Here is a 24,066-nt window from a genome sequence, read left to right as displayed (position 1 = left end):
AATAAAACACCATATTGTTATTTCTGTAAGTGGTCTATTTATTACCAAAGCATTTATCAGTAATACAGTTAAGACGGGAAAATATCCATATGTCGCGTTGTGTGTCGATTTAAGTGGTGCTCCTAAAATTTTCAGTAAGGCGCAGCAGTGCTCCTAGTGGAAAAAGTTATTCTGGAGCCCTGTGGTATCACGACGGTGGTCAACAACTTCCTCTGTCAACTCAGGTCACATGATCAGACTAGGGTGCATGTTGGTATGCACACTTTTCTTTGTTATTCTTTACAGTAGCTGCAACCCTAGTGGTATGAAGAGGTCTTGGATACAAATCAAGACTAAACATAAAACATGATCCAAAGTGGTCAGGATTCCCTGTCCTTATTCTTTCAGTGGTGTGAATGTGTGCTGCTGTACAACACATTAACACTGTATATGATTTGCACCAAACTGAACAAAAATAAAAATAAAAAAGTGAAATAAAAAGGACAGGAGGACATCCATCTCTGCCAGAAGATCCTCCAGTAAAGAAGTTGTCCATCTCTAATAATGAGGGGTGGTCTAACATGGTGGGGGTCCAGAAAGGTATGTGTTGTGGCCCTGCTGCTGGCAGCTCTAAGCAGACCTCTCTGACTGCAGATAGTCTATGTAAATAATCTTAACCAGTGCAGTATTTTTCAGGTGAAAACAGAGTTACACTGCAAACTGAAACAAGAAATATGAATTATAAATATGTAGTTGGAATATGGTCAGAAGGAAGGCCTTGCTATGCCTGTTAGACTATTTCACTTTTTTCTCTGAAAACCAAACTGTATTGATTTGTAATGTGTTGACATGACCTCTTTGCTGGTGTATGTGCTCATGGAAAGCAGTTGACAGGAAGTAGAAAGTAGAACCAGAGCTTGTTACTACAACTGGTCTGTAATTCCTCCAGTCAGAGAAAAGACCACCCAGGTTAGGAGGTACTGACTGCCATTAAAGTGGATGTAAATGAGGACTGAAGTGGTCCCGTGTTGTGGAGGTTTAGGAATACTGACCTGAGAGTTTCCAGTCTACATTGTGGACTCCCCAGTCCAGCAGAGAGCAGCTTCACTCCTGAATCCTGCAGATCATTGTTACTCAGGTCCAGCTCTCTCACACCAGAGGAGTTGGAGCTGAGAACTGAGGACACAACTTCACAGCTTCTGTCTGACAGATTACAGTAACTCAACCTGAATGGACACACACATACACACACACACACACACACACACACACACACACACACACACACACACACACACACACACAAACACAGATTACTTTCTTTCAGCTGTTGATGTGTAAGAGTGTCTCATGAAACATGTTCAACATAATCAGGTTCCTGAATAAGTTTCAGCTTCACTAAACCAAACAATAATAATGGATTATATTTTTAGGGTTTTATCTGGACACCCAAAGCACTTCAGAGAAGGGGGGAAACTCACCTCAACCACCACCAATGTGTAGCACCACCTGGATGATGCACGGCAGCCATTTTGCAACAGAACGCTCACCACACATCAGCTTGAGGTGGAGAGGGAGGAACCATTGAGCCAATCATACTGGGGGATGATGAGGTGGCCAGATGGAGAGAGCCAGGCTGGGGAATTTGCCAGAACACCAGGGGACCCCCTACTCTTTGCTGTAGGTGCCATGATATCTTAAATGACCACAGTGAGTCAGGACCTCGGTTTTAACATCTCATCAGAAGGATGACATCTCCTACACCACTGTGTCCCCATCACTGCACTGGGGCATTGGCTTTTTTTTTTAAAGAGCAGGGGAACCAAATTGACAGATTTGGTTCAAAATACTTTATAAATGTGGGAGATGTATTGCTGTTGACATGTTAAAATGTGTTGAACCATGTATAGAACTGATTTGTGGAGTTAGACTGTTTTGGGGTATTTTTCCCGTTTTCCTTTCTTTATTTTTTGGCCGGCTTCCTTGGTGGTGTCGCCGTCTTCCTTTCGGTACCACGCTGCCAGAGTCTGAAACCGGTGGACGCTGCAGATTTTTATATGTTTTTGAAGCTTTGTTTTATATACTTCGCAACATTTTTAATCATACAGAATTGGCTGGGTGGTTACTGATATGTTTTCTTGGGGGTATGGGTATCCCAAAACACAGATGTGAGCTCACTTACCCGCCGCATTAAGGCCCAGAGGGGAGACTGCCCCCTACTGGTCCACCAACACCAAATCCAGCAGCAACTCCGTTTTCTCGGGAGGTCTGCAATCCAAGTACTAGCCAAGCCCACACCTGCTTAGCTTGTGTCACTGGGCAGAGCCAGGGTTCATGTTGGTATGGCTGCCAGCAAACCAACCCAACCTGAGTTAACTGGTACGGGGCTCCAGAGTGCCACCATTTAGTCACATTTTGCACCTACTTTTGGCATCGGTGCGAGTAAATATTAAACCTAGGTACAATGGTGCCACTTGCAATATTACCATGTTTTTGTAATCATGTGAAAACCAGTAAGAGAACTTGTGTGTGAATGAGTGGGCTTGGCGTATGTGTATGTGTGTGTGTGTGTGTGTGCACGTGTGTGAGAGAGAGGAATTACTACGAGGCTCTCATGACGTGACCAAAACAAAGACAAAACAGCATTGTGGGGGGGGAATAGCACACGGGACCCCTCCCCCCCACAATGCTGCCCCACAACAACAGGCTGAAGCACACACTGTGCAGGGCAGGTGCACGGCTGGAAGTTCAGCGTCTCTGCAAACGGCGTTTGAAAGGCAGCATCTGCAAATGGTTCTGCAGAAGAGGCGGAAATGAAAATAAAACTCAGTGCAGCGTACTACACCGCCAGAGAAGAGCTGCCACTCACCAAATTCAAGGGTCGCATGGACTTATTAAAAAAGAACGGAGCTGAAGTTAACCCCACGTACAGCAACGGCACGGCACGTGCCCAGTTTATTGGAGTGACAGCTGACACGCTTAAAAAGAAGATTGTCAAAAAACCAGCAGACTCCATGTAGCTCTAATTCATGACTGATGGCCACACGGACGTGTCAGCCAAGGAATGGAGATTGTGTATGCACGGAATCTGCAGCAGAGGAGGCCGGTGAATGTTTTGATGGGCCACGTGGAAGGCCAGCACCCAAATGCTCAAGGTATGTAAGGACTCTGACTCCGGTCTGGCTCGTTGTACTCGCACACAGAACACACAACCTCCAGAAATACACACTAGGAATGACTATATACAGGGGGAACCGTTTCTGTGACATGTAAACAGGATAGAGTGCAAAGAAGTGAAGGAGTGATGGTAAATACTGTAACAAGCGTTACTGTACATTCAGTAGGGGGGTATGTACAGTATAATACAGCTTGTTCACACATGAGAGGCACATATTTATTGCACCCATTACTAAAACATTTATTTGTAGGTACAGTGAGTATTTTACTGCTCCAGGGTTATTGCAGTGCCACAGTGAGTTTGATGCCAAGGAGGCTGTACAGACGTGGTTCAGTCAGGGTAAAAGATATAGAAGGCCCAATTACAAGGGTTGGGTAGAGCCTCCTAGTGGTCCTCAGGGGGATGTGCTCTAAACTACAGGGAAGGCGAGGGGAGGCATACTGCATGAGTTCAGTGTTGACTTGTGTTGTTGTGGTTCTGGTGCTGTAATGACAGTAATGTTACTGACCACATACCTTATGTTTGCATTTATAAATGTTATATTTGGTGCCTATGTTTACAAAAAGCACTTTCGGGTTTACATTTTATCTAACTTGTTGTTTTTTGCTCTTAAGCACTACCTCCCTTGGTGACATTTAAAATAAAACAGTGTATTGTTATTTCTGTAAGTGGTCTATTTATTACCAAAGCATTTATCAGTAATACAGTAAGACGGGAAAATACCCATATGTCGCGTTGTGTGTCGATTCAAGTGGTGCTCCTAAAATTTTCAGTAAGGAGCAGCAGTGCTCCTAGAGGAAAAAGTTAGTCTGGAGCCCTGTGGTATCACGACGGTGGTCAACAACTTCCTCTGTCAACTCAGGTCACATGATCAGACTAGGGTCCATGTTGGTATGCACACTTTTCTTTGTTATTCTTTACAGTAGCTGCAACCCCAGTTGTATGAAGAGGTCTTGGATACAAATCAAGACTAAATATAAAACATGATCCGAAGTGGTCAGTATTCCCTGTCCTTATTCTTTCAGTGGTGTGAATGTGTGCTACTGTACAACACATTAACACTTTATATGATTTGCACCAAACTGAATAAAAATAGAAATTAAAAAAAGTGAAGTAAAAAGGACAGGAGGGCATCCATCTCTGCCAGAAAATCCTCCAGTAAAGAAGTTGTCCATCTCTAATAATGAGGGGTGGTCTAACATGGTGGGGGTCCAGAAAGGTGTGTGTTGTGGCCCTGCTGCTGGCAGCTCCAAGCAGACCTCTCTGACAGCAGATAGTCTATGTAAATGAGAGTTTATGCTTTACAGCTGTGATGTGAGCACAAGTTGGCTGAATGTACTGACCATCTGCAGTTTTGAGGGAAATGCTGATATTAATGAGCCAACACACAGTCATGAAGCCCCACAGAGAGGTATCAAACCCAGCAGTGAACAAGGACCACATAGCTTTATAGATCATGTGATGAACACACATCATATAGATGATGTCATTAACACACTGGCATGTTTTGTTCTTAGGGGGGTACAGTGATGAGGACACATTGTGTGCTCAGAGCTGCAGAGGTCAATGCATCCTTTTGTGTTGTCATAGTAGAGACATGAGTGTGAACACACTGCCAGAGGAAGTGATGCCTCCTTCACTCCTACAGTGTGTCTGTAACAGGAAGATGAAGTCGCTGTTCACCCCAGAACCTGTGGCCTGTACCTCCACATTTAAAAGACAGACAGAACCACTAAAACATGAACCTCTACACAGGGTTACCACCTCACATTCATGTGTCCATACAAGCACATGTGTATTTAAGTTGTGTTTGATACACTACAATATAACCTTAACCAGTGTTGTAGTCGAGTCACTAAACCTCGAGTCCGTGTCGAGTCTCGAGTCCCCAGTGATCGAGTCCAAGTCCAAGTCCGAGTCACCAAAGAAAAGTCGAGTCGAGTCCGAGTCGAGTCCCCATTACCTGAGTCCGAGTCGAGTCCCTATTACCCTAGTCCGAGTCCGAGTCATCAAGGTTGAGTCTGAGTTGAGTTCCAAGATGGCTCCAGTGATCCACTCGGGCACAGTCAAAGATCTGACATACAAATAAAAAAAGGTCTACATTAAACAAAAATAACACAGCTGTCACCATTTCAAAGGGAGTTTAATTACTTTGTAACACGATAGCCAAACAAATGCACACCCACACACTCGCACACATGCACGCGCAAGCATGCGCGCACACACACATTTTAGAACAGTCTGAATTTCTTTGACATTCTGAACATTGGATGTGCTTCAAAACACCTTGATAGCTGTGAATAGCATGATATTAGCAAATGGTGGAAACAGTATACAGAAGTAAGTTCCACAGCATACAATACATTCATAAAAACTAGTCAAAAGACATTGTCTCTCAGGAATAGTTAGGAACAAAAGGCTGGTGGCACTAGTTTTAAGCATACACGTTGCATTTCAAAAACATAAGATCTGACAGCATGGAACTACTCAACCTTGCACGGTGAGGCCTCATCAAAATGCCTCCATGACTAAATACCCTTTCAATGGGCGCACTGGAGGCAGGGATAGAGAATACCTGTGTGGCAATCTGATAGAGGGTAGGGAATTTGGATTTGTTTTGCTGCCAAAACCTGAGGCACAGGACTGAGTCAGAGTCCTGCTCAGCGATCAAGTTGAGGTATGTAGTCAACTGAGCCTGGCCAGACGGCTTCTTCTCGGTGGAGGAGGGAGTCCTCCTATAGTGGGGGAACATTCTCAACTGCTTCTCAGGAGGAGACTCTGAAAGTTCACCTTCCCCTGGTCCTGTTGCTTCCGCTGCATCTGCTGTTGATACCGCTTGCTTGTCACCCTCTGCCTTTATATACTCTAAAATGAGAGGGGGGCATGGGGGACTCATTACAAATATGTTATTGACTAGGCCTACATGACAAATGACATGTCTATGTGCTTTATTGTAACACCTTCAATGATATAAACATCACAACAATCAAATAGTTAATCACTTAACTAACGTTAATCAAAACATTTCTCACCTTTGATCTCAGTCTTCAGCACATCTTTGATGTCACTGTCCAGCTGCACATCATGTTCTAGCCACTGGAAGCCAAATGCTGGGTCCAACACAGATGCTATGACATAGGCATTGGTGAAAGGAAATTTGGCGGGGCCTCTTCCTTCAGCTGGCTCACATCCTGGTATCTTGACTGCACTGAAAACCTCTGCAAACCTTGTTTTCAAGGAGCTCTCCAGAGCTCTCACCAGAGGCCCACAGTATCTGGCTTTTCCTCTTATTTCCTGCAGGTGACAGCGCAGAGTGAGGACACAGGGCACAATCACACTGACGGTGACAGTAGTCTCACCCTGAGTTAGGTTGGTTGCCTCTAAGAACGGATCAAGAACTTCGATCAGTTCTTTAAGCTGAGCATACTCTCGCGGGGATAAGATAAGGCTTTTGTGCCCCTCTGATTCCAACACACTGGACAGCTTTTGCATGTCTAAATGCAAATAAGCCTTCACCTGCTTCAGATTGGAATTCCATCGTGTGGCATTCGCTGTTGGAATTGTTGCATCACCAAAACACGCTTCAAAGCAGTCTTTAAACGAGGTGCCACTGTGGAGGAGGTTGGCTGCACGGGATAGCTTTGCTAGGGTGCTTGACAGCCCACTGGTGTCTTTCAGACCATCTTTAATGACCAACTGCAGTGAATGTGTGAAGCATGATAGTCTCTGCATCTTACAGTTCTCAGCCAAAGTGTCATTGACTGTCTGTTGATCTTCTGGCATCAGGTCTTGCCATATTTCATCATCCTCCTCAAATGTGCTGGGATCATGAGCTTCAGCATCACAAGGATCCTCTAGGGGAAAGCTGGCCTGGAAAGCTTTTCTCATGTTGGATGCATTGTCAGTTATGACAAAGTTGATCTTGTCCTTTATCAGGTATTCTTCAGCACAGCATTCAAACAGCATTGCAATCTTCTCTCCTGAGTGTTTCCCATGCACTCTTTTGCAGGAAAGAAGATATGACTGAAGGCTGAGTTCTTGTTTTTTTTATCCATTGCCACTGTGTGCTGTCACTCCAAGGAATGACTGCATCTTTCGATCACTCCAAATGTCTGTGGTAACAGCAACACTCGATGCTTCTGCCAGCTGGTTCTTTATCTGTTCTTTCTTGACTTCCACCATTCCTGGAATGGTCACAGAGGAAATTGTGGATCTTGCTATGGGCCGGTACTGAGGGTCCAGGACATGCAGGAAGTGCTTGAAGTCCTCGTTGTCAATGATGGAGAGTGGCAAGCAGCACTTAATGATTAGATCTTTTACAAGGGCATCACTTATAGCCTTCTGACGTGGATGTTTGAGGTCGTACATCCTTTGCTGTCCATCATTTAAAAATGATGTGATAGTCTTCTGACCTGGAGCAGCTGGCATCACATCTGAAGCAGTGGAGGCACGGTATTCTTGGAACCTAGGGGAAGACAGGATACACACTTTAGCTTGCTGATGCCAAACTGTTTCAAGTAATCTTTCTTACAGCAAAAAATGTGTAACGTTATAGCTATAACAATATGCAATAACAATACAAATGTTACACATTATACACATAGTTGTTTGAACCATAACCAGTTAAGTTACATATTTAGTTATCTATATAACTAACATTACCATATTAGTAGATTAACTAATGTAAGCTCGCTGGATAAATGAAAAGTATGAGAAAAGATACATAATTTATGAGACTAACAGGACAGGGATTAATTAGCAAAACCCAGTCATTTAATTATTGATTTAAGTATGTTACATGCTACCTAGCTGAGCTTTAACTCTCTATCCTCCGTGAGTCTGTATGTTTATTCTGTATGGGTCAGGGAGGGTGTGATTTTGTTAGAAGACAGAGCCAGTTCATAGTACTGTTCAAAAGCTACGTCGCGCGTGTCTATTTTTAGAATTTGGCACACCCAATGCTGCATATATGCAAAGAAAATATCCCCATATTTACAGTAGCCTGTGCGGTGTCACCAATCACCATACGGTTCGCTAGTTTTCGGTACATCGGGGGGGAAATGCCACATCCGTCAAATCTTGTACAGTCTCCAGCTCTCAAGAAAACCAGTGGCGGCATCCACATTAGCTTTCTTCAATTAGTCCATTTAGCGAGTAATAGCCTACAATTATTTTTATTTGCATTGTAAAGTTATGCACATTTTATCAACATTATTTGTGGATGCATATAGGCTAGACTTCTTCCTTCTCCGCACTTGGAGAATATTCATGGCGGAGACCTGCAATGTGCGGATTTGTTATTGCTAGTTAAGATTAGTGCTAACATGGTAGTTCAGAGTGGTGTGTTTTTTCCGTTTAGTGTATGCTACTTGGTAATTAGCTAAATGATAAATAGGAAAAATCAGTTTTAATCTCCCTATAACATGAAGACGCTGCGTGTTACTTACCAATTCATCATTAGTGAGATCGATGGCACGCTCGTACCGAAAGCGAACCGTACTGTGACTTTTCTGTGCAATGCTGCATTAGCATTCTAACAGTAACGTTACTTAACTTACCTATACAATCTCACTTGGTTCTAGTGATATGATATACCCGCCACACCACCTAACCCAACATCTTGGACCAGTGGTTGAGTTACTTCAGAGGCTATTGTTACCGTAGCTAGATAGCTAGCTAGCTAACGTTAACTGATCACCAACCATATCATCAACTGACTGCATATCACTTACTTTTCTGGGTGAATCCTTGACAGATGTCTGTTGAAGTTTGAGGTTGTCCCGGTCTTCTCCTCAATAGTTCGTTTACATATCGAACATCTAGCAGTGATCTTGCTGGAATTTGTTGTAAAATCTGTGTAAGCAAAGAGCACAATTCGGGGCGTCTCTTTAGGCATCTTCGCGCTACTGAACATGACGGTATGCACGCCACGTGAATCCACATGTAGGTGGAACACACGTGCCTGCCCTTACACGAAATTGAATAATGTTACAGTATTAATATAGCTATCAATATATTTTAATAGGGCCTATTATTTTAAAAAAATCTAACAAAAACAGTCTTTATCAATTAAAAAGTCAGAGTCCGGGTCTCCAACTTCCGAGTCCGAATGCAGTAAATTCGCGAGTCCGAGTCCAAGTCCGAGTCATCAGTGCTCAAGTCCAAGTCGAGTCACGAGTCATGAAAATCAGGACTCGAGTCGGACTCGAGTCCGAGTCCTAGACTCGAGTACTACAACACTGACCTTAACCAGTGCAGTATTTTTCAGGTGAAAACAGTTACACTGCAAACTGAAACAAGAAATATGAATTATAAATATGTAGTTGGAATATGGTCAGAAGGAAGGCCTTGCTATGCCTGTTAGACTATTTCACCTTTTTCTCTGAAAACCAAACTGTATTTATTTGTAATGTGTTGACATGACCTCTTTGCTGGTGTATGAGCTCATGGAAAGCAGTTGATAGGAAGTAGAAAGTAGAACCAGAGCTTGTTACTACAACTGGTCTGTAATTCCTCCAGTCAGAGAAAAGACCACCCAGGTTAGGATGTACTGACTGCCATTTAAGTGGATGTAAATGAGGACTGAAGTGGTCCTGTGTTGTAGAGGTTTAGGAATACTGACCTGAGAGTTTCCAGTCTACATTGTGGACTCCCCAGTCCAGCAGAGAGCAGCTTCACTCCTGAATCCTGCAGATCATTGTTACTCAGGTCCAGCTCTCTCAAACTAGAGGAGTTGGAGCTGAGAACTGAGGACACAACTACACAGCTTCTGTCTGACAGATTACAGGAACTCAACCTGAATGGACACACACACACACACACACACACACACACACACACACACACACACACACACACACACACAAATATATCATTCTATTACATTGTAATGGCATTAATACTTTTGATTTTACTACCCGTTTTCATCATTACAACAGTTTGGACAATAGTACTCTATTATAGTACTCATCTAAACATGGAAATGACAAAATGTTACTACTACGAGAATACCATTACTGCTGTTACTTTTACTACTAGTCCTACTATAACTGCGAAGGCTATTTGTTATAATACAATTTGTACTACTACTACAACTATTGTGACTACTAATACTATTGTTACTACTAGACTAGTACTACTGCTACTACTGTGACTGCTAATACGATTGTTACTACTAGACTAGTACTACTGCTACTACTACTATTACTGCTTTTACTACTGCTGCTAATTCCACTACTACCTGCTTCTTTTATGATTACCTCTATATACAACTATTACAACTACTGTTTTAATAGTTTTAATTATTCTATAATTTTAATGTCTTTAATACTTTTGATTTTAGAACCTGTAACCCCAATAACAGTTTCAATAATCAGTGTAATAAAACAATATTTTATAATCAATGAAAAAATAATAATACATAATAGATTTAATCCTTTAAAAGCCCTAATCCATATACTTACAGAGCTGTATTGGAGGTTTTGACCACTGGCAGCAGCCTCAGAAGACCCTCCTCTGAAGCAGAGTATTTCCTCAGGTCAAACACGACCAGCTCCTCTTCTGAAGACAGTAAGATGAAGACCAGAGCTGACCACTGAGCAGCAGAGAGTCGGTCTGTGGAGAGTCTTCCTGATGTCAGGTACTGTTGGATCTCCTCCACTAGAGAATGGTCATTCAGTTCATTCAGACAGTGGAACAGATTGATGCTTCTCTCTGGAGAGAGATCCTCCCTGATCTTCTTCTGGATGTACAGGACTGTTTGCTGATTGGTCCGTGACTTACTTCCTGTCTTTCCCAGCAGGCCTCGTAGGAGATTCTGATTGGGTTCCAGTGAGAGGCCCAGGAGGAAGCGCAGGAACAAGTCCAGATGTCCGTTTGGACTCTCTAACGCTTTGTCCACTGCTCTCTGGTAGAGGTCTGGTTTTTCACATTTGTCTCCACGTGGTTTAGACCTGCAGGAGGTTGACTGTGTTGCTGACAGCAGATTGACTCCATCATTGATGAATGAGAGAAAGACATAAAGAGCAGCCAGAAACTCTTGAATGCTCAGATGGACAAAGCAGAAGACCTTGTCCTGGTACAGCCCACACTCCTCTTTAAAGATCTGTGTGAACACTCCTGAATATACTGAGGCTGCTCTGATATCTATGCCACACTCTGTCAGGTCTGCTTCATAGAAGATCAGGTTGCCTTTCTCCAGCTGTTCAAAGGCCAGTTTTCCCAGAGACTCAATCATCTTCCTGCTCTCTGTATTCCAGTGTGGCTCTGTTTCAGATCTCCCATGATACTTCACAGTCCCCTGGATGGACTGAACCACAAGGAAGTGGATGTACATCTCAGTCAGGGTCTTGGGCATCTCTCCTCTCTCATCTGTTCTCAACACGTGATCCAGAACTGTAGCAGTGATCCAACAGAAGACTGGGATGTGACACATGATGTGGAGGCTTCGTGAAGTCTTGATGTGTGAGATGATTCTCCTGGTCTGCTTCTCATCTCTGAATCTCTTCTTGAAGTACTCCTCCTTCTGTGGATCAGTGAACCCTCTCACATCCGTCACCATGTCAACCCACTCTGGAGGGATCTGGTTGGCTGCTGCAGGTCGTGTGGTTATCCAGAGGCGAGCAGAGGGAAGCAGTTTCCCCTTGATGAGGTTTGTCAGCAGCACGTCCACTGAGGTGGACTTTGTGACATCAGTCCAGATCTCATTGTTCTGGAAGTCCAGAGGAAGTCGACACTCATCCAGACCATCAAAGATGAACACAACTTGGAACTCGTCAAAGCTGCAGATTCCTGCTTCTTTGGTTTCAATAAAGAAGTGATGAAGAAGTCCCACCAAGCTGAACTTTTTATCTTTCAGCACATTCAGCTCTCTGAACGTGAATGGAAATGTGAAGTGTATATTGTGGTTGGTTTTGTCTTCAGCCCAGTCCAGAGTGAACTTCTGTGTTAAGACTGTTTTCCCGATGCCAGCCACTCCCCTTGTCATCAGTGTTCTGATTGGTTTATCTTGTCCAGGTAAGGGTTTAAAGATGTCTTCACATTTGATCGGTGTTTCTGGTCTCGCTGGTTTCCTGGATGCTGTTTCAATCTGTCTGACCTCGTGTTCATTACTGACCTCTCCACTCCCTCCCTCTGCGATGTAGAGCTCTGTGTAGACCTGATTCAGAAGTGTTGACTCTCCTGGTTTAGCAACACCCTCAAACAAACACTGAAACTTCTCCTTCAGAGTTGCTTTGAGGTTACTCCAGCACAAGGGAACAGGGGTTTCTGAATAAACAAACCAGGGAATCAGTGAGTGGATGTTACTGTAAATGTGAGAAACAGAAACTTTACCAAACTCCATAGTATTAATTCAGCTCATCACTGGTGGATGGACAAGCAGGTTTTATTTAAAACAAACAATGAAGACATGTATAAAATTTATATAAAGGGTAGATTTATCCAAATACATTTCCACAAACAACATGTACATTAATAATAATTGATTTCTACTGTAATAATATTTTGATGGTTGCTGTCTCATCTCTTGTAGTAACCGTGTATTAGATAGGAGATCTTTACTGGGATTATGGTGACAGTGATGACGTCTTAAAGAGGTTCTCTCTGGTATTATTGTTCTGATGTGAACCAATGTCATCAGCATTTTACACCCACATTAACCAATCAATAGTTTAACCAGATTATCCATTAGATTTCTTTTCATTTACCATCCAAATGGAAACTGTCTGAACCTCCTGTGATAAATCTACATTTTCAGCAGGGTTTGAAAACAATTCCACCTCCCACTTTGCCTCTATTGACCCTTTACATGGTGTTGAGGCTTTTGAATAAAGATTCTCTTACTGCTCTCCAGAGAGTCAGCCAGCTCCTCCTGCTTCATACTCCTCAGGAAGTGCAGTGTGATCTTCAGAAGTGCCTCTCTGGGACTCCTCCTCTGCTCCTCCTCCTCCTCCCTCTGTCTCTCTAAGCACTCTGGGTAAGCTGGACTCAGATCCTTCTGGAACCTCTTCAGCTCCTTCTTCACAAAAGTGACAATGTTCTCCTCAAGCAGCTAGAAATGAATCAGTATGTGAATTAAACTTTCATGTTAAACTCATGGAACAAAACATCAGGCCCATCTGTCACTGATTAAAACCCACTGATGTAAACAGTGGAGCATGAAGACCATTATGACCAGAATGGTTTGTTTTTCATTACATTGTAGGTGAAGTAAAAGGTGTTGATGTACATTTACACACCATAAATATGGAGTCCAGGTCTGTTTGATGCTCCTGGACAGACTGACCACTGAGAACCTCTGACCTCTCCTGGTGGTCTCTGTGGAGAACACATGACGTGTTAGGTCTCTAGATATCAACACACACACAAACACACACACACACACACACATGACCGCAGCGTTTGGCAGATTGGGATACCTTTTATTTGATTGAGTGGGTAAAAATGCCTCTGATAAACATAATTATTATTACATACATACACCGGACGGACAGAGAAACTTTCTACTAAACAGTAAAAAAACAAAAGGGCTATTTTTGGGTGGGTTCAGGGCTGTGATTGGGCTATTCAAATCTGGCAACACACACACACACACACACACACAGGAGGTTGAGGCCTATCTCAGCAGTCGTTAGACGGCAGGCGGGGAGACACCCTGGACAGGCCGCCAATCAATCACAGGGCCGACACACACACACACACACACACACACACACACAGGAGGTTGAGGTGTTGTGTCCTGATGGATGCAGGTAGAAACAGAAGGTGAACACCACTGTAAATACTGATGTGATTATTAGATGAGATGTTTTGAGAGAAGAAACTAAACCAACAGAAGGTTCAGACCAATTCTATGTGTCATGACTTGTTACCTCTGTCTGTTCAGTAGAGTTTGATAACAACCAAACCATCTGTTCATATCAGCTGTTTAATTCTGACCTCTGCTCAGTAGAGTGGTGTCCATCTTTGAAAAAAATAGGTAGAATCATAGACCGGTCACTCTTGATGGACACACAGCTGGGTACAGGGGAGTCTGGTCTCTCCTGATGGATCCTGCTAAAAACAGAGAAAGACTATTTAACAAGACTTGTTTTGAAGATGTATTAAGTAGGTATGGGTCAGAATAGTCGACTACTGTGTCAACTTTTTTATCTTTAGATGTAAGGTTTTTTATCTTGTGTCAATCAATCAAACTTTATTTGAATAACACCTTTCATACAGGTTAGTGACGTTCAAAGTGCCTCACAGATGACTGACAAGCCGATAAGAGATCAATTTGAGACAACTTGAGACTAATGACAATAGATTTGAATAAAACTAGACAAATAAAGTAGGTAAATTAGTTTAAACAAACAAGACAAAACAAAACAAAGACAAAATCGATAAGATGGATAAAAATATATTATAATATTAATAATAAAATAACAGAACATAAATACAATCAAGTAAGTGAATAAGTAAATAAGTAGCTTGTTGATTGTTTTTATTATGATGTTCCCGATGGATCTGACTAGTTTTTCTTAATCTCTTGAAGTAATTAAATATATCATCCAGATATATGTAGATTAGTCCTACGTCAGTTTGGCAAATCACTGTTTTGAGGAGGAATCGCTGGTCGTTAGTAAGCGACGTGTTACTTGTAGTGACACGTTATGGTCCAAATTAAATTATGTTGCAAATAAAACAGATTAAAGATATAACAATTTGTACACATGCATCTCTTTACTGTGAACCAGTGTAGGCCTAAATAACAATCATAGGTCTTCACTGAATCAAGTGGGTCCAGGAAAAGTAGAGCCTAATTAATAGGGCTTCCTTGAGACCAACTAGTCGACTATTCACTCAGACAACCTCCCGACTAGTCGACTTGGAACAAACTGAGTTCACCATCTTTCTGCCTGTTATAGCAGCCCTTCACATAATGCGTAATATAAGAATGTAAATAGGAAAACGGTTATTTTGTTGCACTGTCACAAGTTGAACACTGGATGGCAAAGTGATGGTGATAGGCAGCTGTTTTAAAGTCACAGGTTAAAGGAAGTATTGTAAAGGATCATAGATATCAGGAATAACTCAGTTCTTACCAAAAAGAAGACAATTTAATATTGGAACAAAGACAAAAGTCATTTTGAAATATTTTGGATCACTTTGCCTTCACCAATTCACCACATCAACACAATAAATATTGTCAATAATCAGCATGCTGTGATAAATGGGAACACACACCCAAAGAGAACATCTCAGTTGGACATTGTTATTGGACACGTGAAAAGAACAGTATTATCCCTCCAACGCAAGAGAGTAATAACAACTTTGGGTTTAACTGATAGTCACTATACATGTGACCATAGACCTCACCTCTGTTCAGTAGAGTGGTGTCCATCTTTGAAATGAATAGGTAGATGCATAGGCTGGTCACTCTTGATGGACACAGCTGGGTACAGGGGAGTCTGGTCTCTCTTGCTGGACTGGACTTAAACACAACACAAACAGACCTCTGACTCTGAATGACGATGTCATGACGACATCACTGCTGAGCTCTGAGATGGAGACCAGTCATGGACAGTTAGAGATCCTTATCTTACCTCTTAGCTTTGGTCTGGCTGTCATGTTCCCCAGACAGAGTGGTTTTAGAGGGAGGACCTCCCTCCTCTCTCCCCTCAGACACATTCATAGCAGAGTGTAGACCTTCACACAGACACACACAACATGCTGTGTTAGCTGGACACATTCCTTATCATAAGATTTTCATTAGAGGATCAGTTATTTGTAGGCTTGTAATCATTCATATTAGTAACATGTCACATACACACTGAGTGTATAAAATACTAGAACCACCTGCTGTCTGCATCTAACAGCCTGACCAGAAACATCCAGAAAGAAGGATTTGGAGCCTTGTGGACCATCGAGACCTGGATTGTTTAACAGGTGGATGTCTTAAAGGGAGTGGACCTCAGTGTTGGAAGGCAGCAGTGTTTTTTTTACACTCAGTAGATGAACAGTAGATAAAATGTACTTCAGTCAAACTTATCCATGCTGTCAGAGCAGTTGTGAGACTTTCTGCTTAACTCACCAACAGAATGAGGAGAGACAACACACTATAACCTGTTGGCTGCTGTTGGTTCTGTCTGGGTACCACTGAGAGGAAAACACATAAAACATTCTCATGAAATGTTCATCTCAACACCAAAGTAAGACAGAAATGCTGGAAATCATGACGCAATGAATGCCAATGAATATTCAGATCTGAAAGCAACAAATAAACATTTGGAAAGATTTTACCACCGTCATCTGGTACAACTCCACTATACAGTTATACAATACAAAGTAATAGGAGGGAGACGAGTCATCATACATTTAATATGTTTCCTGGTAGGATTGTTACCTGGTGAACTCAGGTCCACATCAAGTCAAACAGACCTTCTGTCTTCATCTGTAGAGGACACACAGAGAGAAGATGCTTCTTATTCTCTTTGGTGGGTCCTGGATGTCTGTGGACATTTGATCACATCCTCATAACTTCAGTATCAACGTCTAGAAATGTCAGAATGACATCAGACCAGTCTAACCAGTCTAACCTGTGGTCAGGTCTAGTCTGTGTCAGACAAACCACATGTCAGGTGGTTTAGTTTATCTGTGTCCACTAGATAGAGGATAAGAATCACATCTTGGACAGTGGACTGAAGAAAAGCCTCAAAACTCAGAAATGAAAGTGAGGTGGAGAAACCTTTATCAATTTAAAATTCAGTAGCTGAGGTAGAAAGTCAGTGGTTATGAAAATCTGTCTACAATGACACAAAATCACAGCTACAGTACAGAATATAATACATAATAATAAAGTCTATTACTGAGGAGAAACCAGAGCAACAGTAAACTCTCATGTTTCTGTGTTGACAGATCTGGTTTGATAAATGGTTTGCTGTTGTTTCATACATTGTTTTGTCTGATATATGAACATAGTCAACATGTCTATGGAGTCTGTGCAGGACTGCTGAGCACGCTGCTGCTGCTGTAGAGGAATCATTAATGGTGGGTCGGACTTAACAGTGACTTAATACACATACTGAAGAATTTCGGTAAACTTACTACTATAATCCATTACATGAATAATGTGGTAGTTGAAATTGTGTACGCAAAATTTTCACAGCATGGACAGAAATTGATATGTAATGCTGGATCGGGGGCGGGCATGAAATGTAAAAGCATCAAATTGACATTTTAAAACACTTCATCACAGTTGTCCTTTACAAGTACACCATAGTCACTGAGTAGTAAAATACAAAGGACCTGACAGTAGTTTATTCATCTAGTAGTGTCTGGATAATGCTGCCTGGTGAAATCCTTACCTGGTGAATTAACATCCAGAAACAGGTCTGTGCTGACGGTGGGATACAGGACGGGGCGTTCAGACTGGATCCCGATGTTGGACTGCAGGCTCCATCCCGATGGCCCTGATGAAACTTACAGTCAGTCAGGAAGTGCACACAGGAATGTGTCCTAACAGGATCCTGGTTCTATGAGGGAAGTTAGGAGCCAAACATGAGCCAGTGCTGACAACATGTGACTTGACACTTTCACATTTCAACACTGACAGAAATCCACTGTCCCATAACTGACAAGTGTCCTGACTGACTTTTAGCTGATGATGAAGGTTCAACAGGAATATCTCAGTCTGTCGGGTAGAGGGGCGGACAGTAAGGACTGTGTTTGGACTTCCCTCCAACACAGTATGACATACATGTAGGTTATCTTTCTCATTCCTACCACCGTAGTTTTACTGAATTTAATTACTAATTATTAAATGGCTTATAGTTAGACTAGAATTGTCTTATGAAAAAAAAACATATATATATATAAAACAAAACCACACAACTACCACAGCATCATTCAACTGTGTTTACCACCACACTGAGCAGAGGCTGAATAAAAAACAAGTGTGGGTTTCATTTGGAAATGATGCCAAAGTCTCAGAGCCAGTCTGACAGTGTTGTTTTACTGGTCTGTTGTTGGCACACCGCCAAAGCAGAAACACAACCTGAAATACCTTATACATCCTTTGATGTTGTCCAAGATTTAAAATGCTGGTCTGCTCAGCCCATCTGACGGAAACAGCAGATGGTTGTAGTGTTTTTACACTGACTTTAATGTGACGTGTTGCTTCTGTTCATAATCACCACTGATCCTCCAGTAGAAAGCTTATTAGACTGTAACTCAGCCTGTGTGTGTGTGTGTGTTTTTTTTTCCACCTGCCAAGTTCAATACAACAGGTTGGTCCTATGAAAAAGAGTCTCCAGCCTAAAAGCAAGTTGCATGTGTGTGACTGTAGTTTCTAGTAGAGTCTAAGGGTCAATCCTGCTCTCAACAGACCACCAGTGTCCCAGATAGTCCTGTAATAACTTGTTCATCCTCCAGGTAATTGTAGTTTTTATATTGCTCAGCAGCAGTCACTGCTAGAACAGACGTGTGTGGGCTTACAGATTAATAAGAAAAGCACATTAAGTCTTGCATTGGATATGACCCTTTCTATTCCTTTAACTCAGGACACACAGTGATGCAGGATGCTGCAGGTTATGAGATGAGGGCAGCACTGACCCTTTATGTAATACTAGACTAGACCATTATTAAATGGTGAACCCTCAAATCCTACAGAATAATAACTAGCAACGGAGTTATAAATGTCAACATAAATACTAATTAAATTCTAAAAGTATGAAATTAAACTAAATCATGATTAAAATGCATCAAAATAAATGAATATAAAACCATAGGAAGCCTTCATGGGCAAAAGAAAACAGAAACTTCTAATGAGGTGGTGTTGCATCAGAAACACATTTTACATCAGGTGGTGTTGTGCTGCTGCTGCTGCTGCTGCTGCTGGTGAGGAGAAGGAGGAGGATGGTCTTGGAGTGGAGCTGTCTTGTCTGTTTTCAATCTGTGTGCAACTGCAAAAACGCTTTAGAGAGACATGGGTTTCTCTTCCTCACACTCCCTCTTCATCACCAGCCAACCATGTGAGACGGATTATACTTAGAGCAAGAACCTGCACCATGTCTGTGGTTTGTCCAGGTTTAAGCAGCATATCTGAGAGCTAAGTCCCTCCCATATGCTGACTGGAGACAGGAACAGCAATCTTTACACTGGCTCCTTTGCTCCACCACGTCAGAGAGGAAAGAGGCTCAACTAACCAGGCGATGCTACGGATGGTGACACACTTGTTGTCTGTCAAACCATCTCACTGCAGTGACTCCTTCAGATGAGCAGCGATCAAAAGCTCCCTGTCCCTTCTGGACAAGCTCCTTATCAGACATCTGAGGAGCTCCACCTGTGAGGGCTGATGTCACAATGCCAACGCACTTTACACCTAGGCTCGGATCAGGTCTCTGGACCAAATCAAAGTGGGTGAAGTAATTTTCACAGAAGATCACTAGGATTTGGCTCTTGAATGGTTTTGCATAAGCCCATCACCACTTTGGCCCCAAGGGTTAATGCCTGTCCCTCCTCACTCAGGGTAGCACTGACTAATGTGAAGGCCCCTTGATACAGTCAGTCAGGGATGATGCCAGAGGACCTGGCCCTGCAAGACAATCTGACTCCCAACTTGTTAAAAGTTTATTTGCAATGTACGGTCACAGAGAGCCTGCCCTTCTTCCTTTATATGTCCCCATGACCCATCCACAGTCTGCTTGTATTCAGGAGGGACCAGACGACACGGCTGACGGAGCATCTAAGAAAGGGGACAGACTTTGTAAAATCTGTCACTGCTGCCACCATATTGGCTATTATCATCGAAAAGTATGAACAAACACAACAGTCAAAACACCTTCAATGGCGTATCTGTAACCAAGCTGAAGTGTGACCCTGGTTTCCAGTAGTCATCAATGGCTGGGAAGGACAACACAACCATGTACAGGAGTATCACCAAGAAGTCTTCAGTCTCTCATTTTAACTGCTCTCCCGACTCCTGGGCAGAATACAGGTTGATATGGTAATCCATCCGGTCTGCGAGGAGCACCTTTCAATATCGAGAAGGAGCCTTTGCAGCTTCTAGGGCTTCAAACCCACTGAATCCGGAGAAAGGGATGATTCAGTATCCTCACCCCTCCACAATCTTTACCTTCATGTATTCCCATGTTTTTTTTATCCTGACTGAGAAACAGGGAAGTCCTCTGGCTGTCCCACTGAGATGGTTTTCAGTGTTTTTCCACATTTCTTTTCCTTCTTGTCAGGAGGTGATGAAGAAGTGCTTGGTGGGGCCTCATCTGTCTCACGCAAAGACTCAGAAGAAGAGCTGTCATTCAGTTCTGCTAGTGTGGGCTTATAATCAGGATCCTCCATTTTATCCTCATCACCCAGATCCTCAGCATCGGACCATGAAGCTTTTCAGGTACCAGAGCCAGAAAACAGCACGTCTGTGAACCATAAAGGACGCTGGCTTCCGCCTATTTGTATTGAGACAGAAAGCAAGACACCATGACAGCTTTATTATTTTACTTTCAGCTTTGTTTGACTGGACTGAGTATAACTTTAATGCAGTCATATTTAACTAGAGGGGAAAATCACAAAGAAACAATTAACTTTATAACACCATCATGAAATAACACTAGCATATATGGTGTTTACAACGATGAACTGTGAAAAAGGAACTTTCGGTTTCAAAGAGTGTGAAACCACTCTGCCCCCTGGTGGATTGTTTTGGCATAACACCCCAACCGAGTCAAGTCAAGTCAGTTTAATTTGTAAAGCCCAATATCACAAATTACACATTTGCCTCCAGAGGCTTTACAGCAACACAACATCCTGTGCTTGGGGGTTTCTCAGCCAGGCTTAGTTAGTTAGGGTGAACATGTGTCTCAACAAGATGTGGTGAGTTAAACTGTGGACGACCAGCTGGCTGAGGAACTCGTTAAAGGCTGAAGAGCCCCACTGCAATGTACACAAGCAAGAAGAAAGAAGCATAAAACACAGGATGGGTGATTTGTCCACAAACTCATACAAACCAACATCGTTCAGTGTCCACTGTCAAACTGCTTTTGTTGGCATACCAGAAAAATGTATTTTAAAAAAAATTATAGTAAGAATAAAACATCTTAAAAAGTTTAAATTACTTCATAACATCATTCATTCATTATCCAAACCGCTTACCCTGCTCTCAGGGTCACGGGGATGCTGGAGCCTATCCCAGCAGTCATTGGGCGGCAGGTGGGGAGACACCCTGGACAGGACGCCAGTCCATCTCTCACACACACACACACACACACACACACACACACACACACACACACACACACACACACACACACACACACACCGGGGACAAGTCCGCATGGCCGACTCAGCTGACCTGCACGTCTGTGGCCTGTGGGAGGAAAGCATAACATCATAACGTGTTTTACTAAAATACAAATGAAGTGTAAAGTGGAACGGTGTGAGGAGATTATCAACGTCCCTCCTGATGAACCCCGAGGACAGGAAAATACAGTCCTTACAGCGGACTGCTGAGGACATGAGCTTGGTAGACATCTTACAGAGCCAACACATGGAGGTCACCATTTACACTCCATTACATGTTGTATTTCATAAGAAGACACAAAAACCTGACTAGGACTTCATTAAGATGACTTGAATGGACATTCAAGTCAAGTTTAAGAGAAATATACTGTCCCAGCCGTACACTCCTCCAATGCCTCCAGCAGGAGACCTGCAGTAACACAGCCATCAACTGTCTCCATGTCTACTGACCAACACAGGACTGCACCAGACACAACAACCAGGATCAACCTTCTGTTGACCTCTAATGACACGCAAACCTGCATGTCAGCAGGTCTGCAAGGAAAAAGACAAACTGTAAACCATCATAAAGTTCACCTGGGCCTCCGGGTAGCGTAGCGGTCTACCCTGTTGCCTACCAACACAGGGCTCGCTGGTTCGAATCCCTGTGTTACCTCCAGCTTGGTCGGGCGTCCCTACAGACACAATTGGCCGTGTCTGTGGGTGGGAAGCCGGATGTTGGTGCATGTCCTGGTCGCTGCACTGGCGCCTCCTCTGGTCAGTGGGGGTGCCTGTTCAGGGGGGAGGGGGAACTGGGGGGAATAGCGTGATCCTCCCACACGCTACATTCCCCTGGTGAAACTCCTCACTGTCAGGTGAAAAGATGGTGACTCCACATGTATCGGGGGCAAGTCTGTAGGCTGCAGCCCTCCCCGGACCGGCAGGGGGGGGGGGGCAGCGACCGGGATGGCTCGGAAAATAAGGTAACTGGGCAAATACAATAGAGGAGAAAATGGGGGGGGGGGGCATTTACCTGAACAGTGTCAAACAACTAACAAATCCTAAACTGTAAAACCAAACCAACAAGTGAAGAAATTGATATTTAGTTTGACTTTTGTAACCTCAAGCATTATGTAGTTCCCAAGATGTATTCTGCCACTTATTCAGCTTGTGTCTTCCTACTGTGTGTGCTGTTTTCTGCACACAATCTTCATCTGAATCAAATATATTAAGACTTATATTCAAAATTAAAACCAGCATCATTGTCCTACCAGACTGTTTCACCTGCTCGTCTTCATGCTGACACAACAGGAAGCTGTTGCTGACATTCATAATCACCACTGACCCTGATAGAAAGCTTATCAGAATGAAACTCAGCTGTGTGTTGTCTTTGAATAAAGGTCTTTACTATGAATGTGTCTGAGGAGAGACAGGAGGGAGGTCCTACCTCTAAAACCACTCTGTCTGGAGGACATGACAGCCAGACCAAAGCTAAGAGGTGAGATGAGGACCTCTAACTGTCCACGACTGGTCTCCATCTCACAGCTCAGCAGTGACGTCATCGTGACATCATCAGTCAGAGTCAAAGGTCTGTTTGCGTTGTGTTGAAGCCCAGTCCATCAGGAGAGACCAGACCCCCCTGTACCCAGCTGTGTGTCCATCAAGAGTGACCGGTCTAAGAGTCCGTACCTTAACTTTGAGATGGTCCCCACTCTTAGACAACGTTTAGTGGTTATGCTATTATATATTACTATATGGCATTATGATGAATAACACTATCAAATATACCAGCAAACAAAAAGGCAACTTTGTCTTTCTCAGTACAGACACTGATGTATTTACTGTGTCCTGGTCTTGTCTCTGAAAGGGTCCAGGAAGAGAGAGCAGACTCCTCTGTGTCCAGCTGTGGGTCCATGAAGAGTGGCCGGTCTGTTGATCCACCTCCAAATGATAAAATCAAAACCACTCAAGTGAGAAAAGGTAGAATTTGTAGTTACCTCAAGTTTTTTTTGTATCGCCCAAATTCACAAGGTTGTCCTTAAGAGCTTTATGGGGTGCCGCTTGTAAAAAGCTGCACCTTCTGTTTTCCTGCTCAGTTTTTGCAAATTTAGCAATGACAAAGTTAAATAAATAAATAGATAGATAGATAAATGTAGTTTTTAACTGTCACTTTGTTAAACATCTCAAGAAAATCATGTAAACTATTGTAATGTCTTTTTAAAGAGTAATGATCTGCATTAAAGCAATATTATAAAATTAGATATTATATCAATGTAAATGTTAAATATAAATGTTAAATATAAACTTTAAATGTTGAATATAAATGTTAAATATTAGATATAAATGTTAAATATAAAATATGAATATAAACTTTAATTGTTAAATATAAATATTAAATATAAATGTTGATGTTTGTGTGCACACTTCGGCATCAAACTTGTGAGAGAAGGGAAAGAAATGTAGCGTGGTGTGATGCTACTTTCCACCTGTAGATAACAATACAGCAAGATGAACTATTTGTGACAGAAAGTGCCACACAGCAGCAACACGAGTCACCTCTTCAAACATTTAAAAACAACACCCCTGAAAGTTATGAGGCTGGACAGAAACAAGAAGATGCCCATATATCCAAGTGTCCTGCA

General features: G+C 42.6%; 2 protein-coding genes and 1 pseudogene across 2 annotated transcripts in view; 1 reads left to right on the top strand and 2 right to left on the bottom strand.

The window, feature by feature from the left end:
• LOC130110628 (NACHT, LRR and PYD domains-containing protein 12-like) overlaps positions 1-24,066 on the top strand; it is a 571,318-nt gene that overhangs the window by 384,668 nt on the left and 162,584 nt on the right.
• Positions 1-24,066, bottom strand: part of LOC130126654 (NACHT, LRR and PYD domains-containing protein 12-like) — an 82,063-nt pseudogene that overhangs the window by 5,185 nt on the left and 52,812 nt on the right.
• On the bottom strand, positions 10,617-13,088 carry LOC130106774 (protein NLRC3-like). Its single transcript, XM_056273026.1, has 2 exons — positions 13,001-13,088; positions 10,617-12,424 (listed from the first exon to the last, which is right to left on the bottom strand). The coding sequence occupies exons 1-2, from the start codon at positions 13,035-13,037 to the stop codon at positions 10,617-10,619; spliced, it is 1,845 nt and encodes a 614-aa protein (XP_056129001.1). The 5' UTR covers positions 13,038-13,088.

Source organism: Lampris incognitus, chromosome 1 (assembly GCF_029633865.1).
Source record: "Lampris incognitus isolate fLamInc1 chromosome 1, fLamInc1.hap2, whole genome shotgun sequence".
Taxonomy (NCBI): domain Eukaryota; kingdom Metazoa; phylum Chordata; class Actinopteri; order Lampriformes; family Lampridae; genus Lampris; species Lampris incognitus.
Note: the sequence above shows the minus strand (reverse complement) of the source record. Positions and strands in the feature narration are given on the sequence as shown.

What these genes read in the sequence shown, in the direction of transcription:
- LOC130106774 (XM_056273026.1), bottom strand. Translation starts at nt 13,037, where the DNA reads ATGAAGCAGGAGGAGCTGGCTGACTCTCTGGAGAGCA. An exon ending in GGCTGACTCTCTGGAGAGCA is followed by an intron (nt 12,425 to 13,000) that starts GTAAGAGAATCT and finishes TTGTTTATTCAG; the next exon opens with AAACCCCTGTTCCCTTGTGC.